This window comes from Solanum stenotomum, chromosome 2 (assembly GCF_019186545.1).
Source record: "Solanum stenotomum isolate F172 chromosome 2, ASM1918654v1, whole genome shotgun sequence".
In the NCBI taxonomy this organism is placed as follows: domain Eukaryota; kingdom Viridiplantae; phylum Streptophyta; class Magnoliopsida; order Solanales; family Solanaceae; genus Solanum; species Solanum stenotomum.
Window position 1 is genome coordinate 70,757,940 of NC_064283.1, and position 9,965 is coordinate 70,767,904.

A 9,965-nucleotide genomic window follows, 5' to 3' on the forward strand; every position below is an offset into this window, starting at 1 on the left:
GCCTCGGGAAGTGAAGAAAGGGTCGTTCGAGACCAAAATTGATATTCCGAAGCTAACCTAGCTGTCAGAATTTTCATCTGAGCACGTATTCCAAGAAGGTTGACCAAAGTCAACTATAGGCCAAATTGCAAGGGCAAAAACGTCAAATGGCCCTAAACTCATCCGATTGCCTCAATACTCGTGTTGACCATGCTACTAGCCAAATTTGGTCATTTCGGAGCTGATGAAATCGTCAGAATTTTATTTTGAGGTCTTTTACCTGAATTTATGACCGAAGTCAACTTTTCAAGTTATAAAATCTCCAAAACAGGGAAACGGGCCTAAAACCCAAACGAACGACCAGGCGACCGAACAGTCAGTGCCAGCAAGTCATAAATGACTTGGGGTCGCTACAGGAACGCTCTAAACGATGGAATGAATGCTTAAATTTAAAAATGACCTGGAGGGTCATTACACTCCACTTCGTCCACACCACACCAATACAATGTGTGATAGCATCGTCGATGTCCCCACTCCTTGAATTATAAACCCTAAGATACCTAAATCTATCTCTCTTAAAGATATTTTAATTATGTAATTATTTTAAAATATAATTATATTTAGTAGAGATGATAGTTGTTTAATTTATATAGCTATAGTTAGTTTTTCCTTCTTTTATATAGAAGAAAGTACGATAGGATATATATTTTTTATTTTTTATTTTTTATTTTTATACTATTTTTCTTCTTCAATCCCCTTTATAAAAAAAAATGGTACAGTTGAAAGGAAAACACATACATTGGCTAATTTCCAGTATAGAGAAAAAGAAAAGAATAAGAAAAGGGAAACTCTTATGCAATCCAAATTGTAGCTTTTATTTATATTATATATAAGCAGAATATTACAAAATAGAAATTACATATCCACTCCATTTATTTTTGTTACATATATATAGTAGATATTTCAAAGCACATTCATTAATAACACCACACATTATTCCAAGTACATATACATATGTGTCACTTGATGTGGTGAGTCTCAATATCTTTAGTCATGTTGAGAGCAAATTCCATATATGTGTGTGGATCTGGCACATTTGAATTCTTCTTTTCATATTCAATAATCCAAGTAACTAAATTGTTTTCACCTTTTGTCTCAACATGAGTAGTGATGTAAAATGATTTGTAATCCTCCAATATATCTCCTTCAATTATCTTTTTCTTAATCAACTTCTTTTCTTCATCTATTTCTTCAACTATTTCCTTTACCACCTTTTCTTTCCCATCTGCAAAAAAAAAAAAAAAATTAAAAATAGTAAAGATTCCATACTACTAATTTCATTTTTGAATGATCGATGATTTGGATTGAATCTGAACAGGTTAAAAACGATTTGAATCAATATAAGTGTTGGATCAAATTAATGACCCTTGTATATATATATATATATATATATATGTTATTCTTATTCTATCATGTAAGAAATATAAAACTAAAACAAATTAATAAAGACTAAAACTAATGGACCATATTCTACCAGAAAACAATAAATATTAAAATCAAATATAATGTATGTTTACCATGGGTGAAGTTCCAGGAACTAACAGAGCCAACACTGCCCCATTCACCTTCATGAATATTCACATTTTGTATCTTATCAGGGCATATGCTTGACATATGATGTGGTTTATGCCCTAAAATCTCATGAAAAACATCTCCATCACACTTGATGTTTATCTCAGAAACTAACTTTCCTTTAAGGCTCATCTCTCTTATATGATATGATATATCAAAAAGTTATAATAACAAGTATGGTTCATCATTGCATGAGTATCTCTGCCCTTTTATAGATAGACAATGCCCATATGTCTAGACTCTAGACTAAAGTTTTGTATTTTTTCTTTGCCTATGCATAATTAGGTGTATGTATGTAATTACACACAATTATTACAGAAAAAGACTCTTCCTTATATCTAGTAATAACTAGTACTTATTAGTACACAATAAGCTACTTTTATATTAAGAAGGTATTGGGTTAAGTTTAGGGAAAATGCATAAGTACCCCCAACTTATGTCCGAAATCTCAGAGACACACTTATACTATACTAAGCTTCTATTACCCCCGTACTTATTTTATAAATAATTTTCTACCCCTTTTTGGCCTACGTGGCACTATCAACCAAATAGCTTGAAAAAATTGTCAACACGTGTTGGGCCCAGAAGACAATGCCACGTAGGCCGAAAAGAGGTAGAAAATTATTTATAAAATAAGTTCAGGAGGGTAATAGGACCTTAGTATAGTATAAGTGTGTCTCTGAGATTTCGGGTATAGGTTGGGGGTACTTATGCATTTTCCCTTAAGTTTATAAACTGTTCAAACTAGTTCATAAGCATATTTTTTAAGCTTTATCATATAGTGGGTGTAACATCCGGTAAGTTGAAATAACTATGAAGAGGCTTAAAAATCGAAAATAGTCATTTTTTGGAAAGAATTTAAAATTTTGGAAATTTGGCAAAGTGTGGGAAAAAGTGAGTTTTTGGCCAAATTTGAGCGGTCATAACTCCTAGATCAGGATGATTTAGGAGTATTTCCAGCTTTGTTTGCGAAGCTTGTTGAATGATCTTTCCAACGCCACCGAGTTTGCTTGATTCCGAGTTTGTATGAACGAATTATGGCCAGTGAAAGTTGGGCAGTTGGCAGGGAATCCGTCCGGAAATTTTAAGGGCATTTTGGTCTTTTCCCTAGCCATTTCTTTTGGGATTATATTGTGTGTTAGGCTGATTTTGGATCATTTTTATCCCATTTTAAAGAGAGAAAGCTAGGGCTTGAGAGAAGAAGAAGAGAAGAAGAGGAGGAAGAGAAGATCAAGCAAGGAGTTTACGTTAAGGATCCTCGTGGATTTTCGTCGGGGGTGATCCCTAACAAGGTATGTGAGTCTTTAGTGTGGGTTGATCCTTTCCCCCACACCCCAAACTCATCATTATTGAGAAAGATTGGATATGTTGTTGAAGTTGTTGGGTTGTGTTGTTGATGTTGTGGATTGTGTTGTTGAAGTTATTGTTGGTTGTGTTTTGAGTTGAATGTAGTGTATATTGAGGGATTTTATGATCCCTAGTGTTTGGGATTGGAACCTTTGAAGTTAGGGTGGTTTAGAGTTGAAGAAAAGAGGGAGAAAAGTCGAGTTTTCTGGTGAAGGGGCTGGCGCGTCGCGCCTGCCATTGCGCCCCAAAGGGGACTCTGAAGTCCAGCCCTTGGGGCTGCACGCCTCTCAGAGCGCCAGCAGGTGCCTTTTGAGCTTCAAGGTCTGGCGCTCCGCGCCTTGCAGAGCGCCAAGGACCCCAACCTACCCCTTTCATTCCCCACTCTTTCAGGCATGTTCCATGGTATTCTACCTATGTTTCCAAGTTGTTTCCAACACTTCAAGTTGCGTTTAAATGTCAAGAACGCATCCATAACATGTGATTGTATACCTTCAATCCATAATCCAATTCAAGGCGAGTTAGTATCAAGTTAAAGAGAAGTTAGTTTCCAAGTCAAGTGAAGTTAAGGGTTGAGTCTATAAGTTCAAGAAAAGAGTCAAGCAAGTTTTAAAGTTAAATCATGAGTCTTTATTGAATGTTTAACTTCATTATTAAGGCTCAAGAGTTTCAAGTTAAGTCAAGTTTCAAGTTAAGTCAAGTTTCAAGTTAAGCTAAGAGTTTCAAGTCAAGCTAAGAGTTTCAAGTTGAGTAAAGAGTTTAAAGTTGAGTTCATTCTCAAAGTTATTAGGGAACTATGTATTCCCAAAGAAGTTTTAAAGAAATGTTTTTACATTTAAACAAGGTTGGAAATTGAGATTTCCAAAAGAGCCTTCGGGCTAGTTTTTGAGTAATTATCTCATATCAGCATGAAGAAATATGTTTTAAAAACATAAGAGCCAGTACATTTTTGGGAGTAGTATCGAGCACCGAATTGGGGGAGCGTTCAAAGAACCCACAGCCCCCATAGAACCATGTTAGCCACCATGGGTAGAAAAGGATCATACTTTTTAGATGAATCATTTTCCAGATAGACTAGTGGATCCATTAGGCAGTTCAGGTCTTATACCTTTGGCCGGGTATAAGATGCTCTGGCAGCGTGAGGTCGATCGCTGTATCATCACTATAGCTCTTATGTGATGGTTGTCGGTTAGAGAAACTCCCACAGCAGTTATTGTATTTTCATACACAGAGATTATTGTATTTTNTCTCAGGCTTATTGTATCTTTGCATACACACAGAGTTTATAGCATGTTTTAAGCAATCTTTCTTTATATCGCACTTGTTTTAAATTACCTTAAATTGAAAGAAGTCAGTCAGGTTGAGTTGAGTTTAGCAAGGTAAGCTTTTCAGTTTCTTCCAGATTTCCTTCTAACCTTTGTTGCTTAATTTTTCCAACTTGCATACTCGTACATTCCATGTACTGATGCCAGTTGGCCTGCATCTTATTATGATGCAGATACAGGTACCCCGGATCAGCATCCTGCACGTCGTTGATCCAGCTGAGCACTCCACAGTCAGTGGTGAGCCTCCTTGCATTCTGGAGGATTCAATTATTTTGTGTTCTTAGTTTTGTTTTATTAAGGTGTTGCGGGGTCCGTCCCAACATCCATCTCAGTATTTGTAGAGGCTTCATAGACAGTCAGTCAGTTAGTTTTGAGTCTTTCATCTAGGTATATATGTAAATATCCTATTTTGAGATTCGAGTTTGCCTTGGAGGCCAGATTTTTATCAGTTAAGTTGTCTTATGACTTTGCATTGCATGAAGTTATTCTGTTAAGTTAGGTTTCCGCTGAGTTAAGAAAGCCAGGCCAAGGGTTCGCTTGGGGCCAGCAATGGTCTCTGAGTGCCGGTCCCGCCCAGGGTGTAGGCTCGGGGCGTGACAGTGGGCAAACACTAAAAGTGTTTATAAGCCGAAATCAACCATAACTTGGTCATCTCTAATTTATGTTTTTACAGTTTATAAGCACTTTTAATTTAACAAATCATTTTACAATTTTACCTTTACTATCCTTTTGTACCCCCTAAAATGTTCTCCCTAAAACATAACTTTGAATTTCTCTTTATTTTATTTATGTCATTTGTCCTTTCTATTAGAAAATACTTTTAAATTAATTTTTTTTGTAAATAGATTTAACGACATTAATTCAGTCATTATATAATTAAAAAATATCAACAACATTTTACCAAATACATTATTTGTTTATTATCAATTTTAGCACCCTACGTGTAACCACTTATTTATAAAAGAAACTATGCCCCCCACCCCTCCACACACACCAAACACTATATCTCTTTTGCAAATTTTATGTTGAGATTAATTATAGACATGTTTTGTATTAGAATTAGAGAGGGGACCTTGTCCATGCCAATGCCAATTTTATCAAGAGCAATAGAAGAGGGATTGCCTAGTGTGTGAGATATCATCTAATGCTTTGACTATACAAACTCAATCATTAAAGATGCAACTACTTGAAATTGAGCTTTCAGTGGTGACTAATCGCTACTGAAGCCCAAAAAGTCGAAATAAAATTATTGTAGTAGCTACTTGAGCTCCATGGCAACTGACAAGTAGTTCCATAACTAAATGTTATTTATGACAACTTCTTAAGGACGCCATTAGAAACTCTTATTGTGGCAATAAGGGTTGCCACTAGAAATATTTATTCTACAAAAATAGTTCCAATAACTTAAATATTGGGTAGGTTGCCACTCAATATTGACTCAACCCGAATTGCCACATTTACCTGAAATCCGAAATTTACCAAAGCTTGAATTCTCTGAAATTTCGAAACCTGATATGCCAACTCTGCCAAAGCCTAAATTGCCAGAATTTCCAAAGCCGGAGTTTCCACCATTTCCAAAGTCTGAACTTCAACTTTGCCAAAACTCGAGATTCCTATCATTCCTAAGACTGAATTGCCAACTTTATCAAAGCCAGAAATCCCTCAAGTGCTTAAAAAGCCCTGAGCTCGTGGCGTGTGAAATTTCTCTTCGCCTTATTGAAGTAACATTGATCATATGTGTTTCCCTTTGTTGTGATACAATCATTTCCAGCCTCTGTTTTTGAAGGATTATTTATGCAATTGTTATGCCATCAATTTACTAATATAAGGTGACTTTTACCTTAGCTAATTTTGTAGTTCCCTATCACTACCAAAAATAGGAAACTGTTGAAGGACAAATATATTCTTTAGTTAAATAGTAAAACTCAACGCTAATTCTATCTAGCTACGAATTATCAACAACAGTTGTCACGTCATTAAATAGGTACCAACTATAAGATTTTGGGGAATTATGACTATGGAAGCTGACTTAGCTAAGTTGAATGACTTTTGAGAGATAAACAAAGTTGAGCGACTCTGAAGGCCATTTGGGACATATGTAAGGATGTTTATTAAACATTCAATCACCTAAACAACATAATGTTAGATTAATTAGGTAATACTTGTTATACAAGTTAATTAATTAGGAGGTTATTGTTGAGAAGATGAACTAACATAGTTTTTTCATACCAAACCACAACCAAAGACTAATTCTCCATTTTTTACTTTCACTATATAAACTTGTTTGAAGTGAAGTATAATGCATAATCAACAAAAGCATAAATTACTAAGCATTTATCACCTTTATACAATGGCTTATAAGTATACCCCATCTTTTTTCTTGTTATTATTTGTCACTTTGTTTTTAACAAGTAGTTATGTGATTCAAGCAAAAGCGCGCAATCTTCTTGAAGTAACTATCCCTGAGCTTCCTAAGCCAGAATTGCCACATTTACCTGAAATCCCAACTTTGCCTAAGCTTGAATTCCCGGAAATTCCGAAACCTGAGTTGCCTACTCTACCAAAGCCCGAATTTCCAGAAATCCCAAAGCCAGAGTTTCCACCATTTCCAAAGGCTGAACTTCCAACGTTACCAAAACTCGAGATTCCTGTCATTCCTAAGCCTGAATTGCCAACTTTGTCAAAGCCAGAAATCCCTCAAGTGCCTAACAAGCCTTGAGCGCTACCAAAGCAACATTGTTAATTANCGAATTATCAAAAAAAAAAAATTATTGTTAATTACGAGCAATTTAGCGATCATGAGTCATCTAGATTTTTGTAGTGTATTAATTTGCATTGAAATCTCTTATTGACTCTAGAATGTGATTCCCTAATTACTTATCTACTTTTCCTTTTGTAGTTGTCCCTAATTACTTGTCTATTTTGACAAATCAAGAAAGGACAAATTTTTTTTACCTATTATACCCTCAATTAATTACTTTGAAAAAGGTAGAACTTTTTTGAAAATCTTAAATTTTTAAGTCATCTACTTCATAGTTAATAGGGGTAAAATGGTAAACTCACTATGTCAATAATTGTTTTCTTAATAAATGTGTCAATTTAAAAGTGAACAAGTAATTAGGTACAGAAGGAGTATTTCAATATACAACATTGCTTATCCATTTTAAAATTTTAAAATATTTTTTTTGTAAAAAATTTACAGTTGTCACGTCATTAAATAGGCACCAAATATAATATGTTGGGGAATCATGACTATGGAAGCTAACTTAGCTAAGTTGAGTGACTTTTGAAAGACAAAACAAAGTTGAGCGACTCTGAAGGCCATTAGGGACATATGTAAGGATGTTTATTAAACATTCAATCACCTAAACAACATAATGTTAGATTAATTAGGTAATACTTGTTATACAAGTTAGATTAATTAGGAGGTTATTGTTGAGAAGATGAACTAACATAGTTTTTTCATACCAAACCACAGCAAAAGACTAATTCTCCAATTTTTACTTTCACTATATAAACTTGTTTGAAGTGAAGTATAATGCATAATCAACAAAAGCATAAATTACTAAGCATTTATCACCTTTATACAATGGCTTATAAGTATACCCCATCTTTTTTCTTGTTATTATTTGTCACTTTGTTTTTAACAAGTAGTTATGTGATTCAAGCAGAAGCGCGCAATCTTCTTGAAGTAACTATTCCTGAACTTCCTAAGCCAGAATTGCCACATTTACCTGAAATCCCAACTTTGCCTAAGCTTGAATTCCTGGAAATTCCGAAACCTGAGTTGCCTACTCTACCAAAGCCCGAATTTCCAGAAATCCCAAAGCCACAGTTTCCACCATTTCCAAAGGCTGAACTTCCAACGTTACCAAAACTCGAGATTCCTGTCATTCCTAAACCTGAATTGCCAACTTTGTCAAAGCCAGAAATCCCTCAAGTGCCTAAAAAGCCTTGAGCGCGACCGAAGCAGCATTGTTAAAAATGTATTGTGTTGTGTGATCATATATGTATTTCTTTGTTGTGCTATACAATCTGCCATTTGAACCTTTCCTTCGTATTTTTTTTGTCATCACTTCATTAATGTACTTGTGATTCTAGTGACATTATACATATCTCTCCGTTTCATTTGTTTGATTTTGAATTGACACAGACTTTACGAAAGTAAAGAAAACTTTTGAATATTGTGATATCAAATTAAAGATATGTAGAATGTATCAAAATGTCTTTAATTCTGTAATCTTAAACATGTGTGTCAGGTGAAAAGTTGAAACTAAAGAGTTAGCCAAAATAGGAAAAAGACATTGTTTTTTAAGTGGACAAAAGATGGAAGTAAGACAAACAAATTGAAATGGAATAGTTTTTCGTTCATGAGCTGAGGCACCAATATACATCAATATCACCAAATTTGCTATTAAAATATGAGAGTTAAAAGTTGAGGTCATCCATGTCTTCGTCGTTACAATTTTGGTTTGAAAATTCCCTTTTGACACTACCAATATTACATAAGAAAAAAGTTAATATTTGTCCTTTGGTTTGATTAAATTTGTTCTCTGATGAAATGACTAACTGTAATCAAGCCAAATATTGCAACGACGAGGACATGAATGACCACATTAATTTTACGAATGGAAAAATTAAACCCTTTTACATAATTTTAAACCAAATCAAACCCTTTTCCATATAATATATTTCTCCCACTATGTGGAGGTAACTAAATTATTGAAATAAATTTTACATAATTAATGTAGCCAATTATGGTCATAGGGCTCAATAATAAACTAAAATAGAAATTCAATTTCACCATCTCTATATTTCTATCTGACACATATACCGTGTGTTATGATTCTGAGAGACCTTAGCCACATGGTCCACTAAGTTGCTCAAAGGCAAGTCTCCACTTCATCCACACCACGCCAATACAATGTGTGATATCATTGTCGATGTCCCCACTCCTTGAACTATAAACCCTAAGATACCTAAATCGATCTCTCTTAAAGATATTTTAGTTATGTAATTATTTTAAAATATAATTATATTTAGTAGAGATGATAGTTGTTTAATTTCTATAGCTATAGTTAGTTTTTCCTTCTTTTTTATAGAAGAAACTAGAAAGTACGATAGGATATATATTTTTTATTTTTATACTATATTTCTTCTTCAATCCCCTTTATAAAAAAAATGGTACAGTTGAAAGGAAAACACATACATTGGCTAATTTCCAGCATAGAGAAAAAGAAAAGAATAAGAAAAGGGGAACTCGTATGCAATCCAAATAGTAGCTTTTATTTATATTATATATAAGCAGAATTTTACAAAATGGAAATTACATATCCACTCCATTTATTTTTGTTACATATATATAGTAGATATTTCAAAGCACATTCATTAATAACATCACACATTATTCCAAGTACATATACATATGTGTCACTTAATGTGGTGAGTCTCAATATCTTTAGTCAAGTTGAGAGCAAATTCCATATATGTGTGTGGATCTGGCACATTTGCATTCTTCTTTTCATATTCAATAATCCAAGTAACTAAATTGTTTTCACCTTTTGTCTCAACATGAGTAGTGATGTAAAATGATTTGTAATCCTCCAATATATCTCCTTCAATTATCTTTTTTTTAATCAACTTCTTTTCTTCATCTATTTCTTCAACTATTTCCTTTACCACCTT

General features: G+C 34.0%; 4 protein-coding genes across 4 annotated transcripts in view; 2 read left to right on the top strand and 2 right to left on the bottom strand.

Annotated features, from left to right (window-relative positions):
* LOC125857196 (MLP-like protein 34) overlaps positions 1-9,965 on the bottom strand; it is a 384,557-nt gene that overhangs the window by 187,529 nt on the left and 187,063 nt on the right. The window lies entirely within an intron of this gene.
* Positions 834-1,794, bottom strand: LOC125857225 (kirola-like). Its single transcript, XM_049536920.1, has 2 exons — positions 1,557-1,794; positions 834-1,264 (listed from the first exon to the last, which is right to left on the bottom strand). The coding sequence occupies exons 1-2, from the start codon at positions 1,741-1,743 to the stop codon at positions 999-1,001; spliced, it is 453 nt and encodes a 150-aa protein (XP_049392877.1). The 5' UTR covers positions 1,744-1,794; the 3' UTR covers positions 834-998.
* LOC125857256 (protein PELPK1-like) lies at positions 6,615-6,999 on the top strand. Its single transcript, XM_049536953.1, has one exon. It carries the CDS (start codon positions 6,631-6,633, stop codon positions 6,997-6,999), a length of 369 nt encoding a protein of 122 aa, XP_049392910.1. The 5' UTR covers positions 6,615-6,630.
* LOC125857258 (protein PELPK1-like) lies at positions 7,854-8,331 on the top strand. The gene has a single exon (XM_049536955.1). The coding sequence runs from the start codon at positions 7,870-7,872 to the stop codon at positions 8,236-8,238; it is 369 nt and encodes a 122-aa protein (XP_049392912.1). The 5' UTR covers positions 7,854-7,869; the 3' UTR covers positions 8,239-8,331.

What these genes read in the sequence shown, in the direction of transcription:
- LOC125857258 (XM_049536955.1), top strand. Translation starts at nt 7,870, where the DNA reads ATGGCTTATAAGTATACCCCATCTTTTTTCTTGTTATTATTTGTCACT.
- LOC125857256 (XM_049536953.1), top strand. Translation starts at nt 6,631, where the DNA reads ATGGCTTATAAGTATACCCCATCTTTTTTCTTGTTATTATTTGTCACT.
- LOC125857225 (XM_049536920.1), bottom strand. Translation starts at nt 1,743, where the DNA reads ATGAGCCTTAAAGGAAAGTTAGTTTCTGAGATAAACATCAAGTGTGAT. An exon ending in TTCCTGGAACTTCACCCATG is followed by an intron (nt 1,265 to 1,556) that starts GTAAACATACAT and finishes TTTTTTTTGCAG; the next exon opens with ATGGGAAAGAAAAGGTGGTA.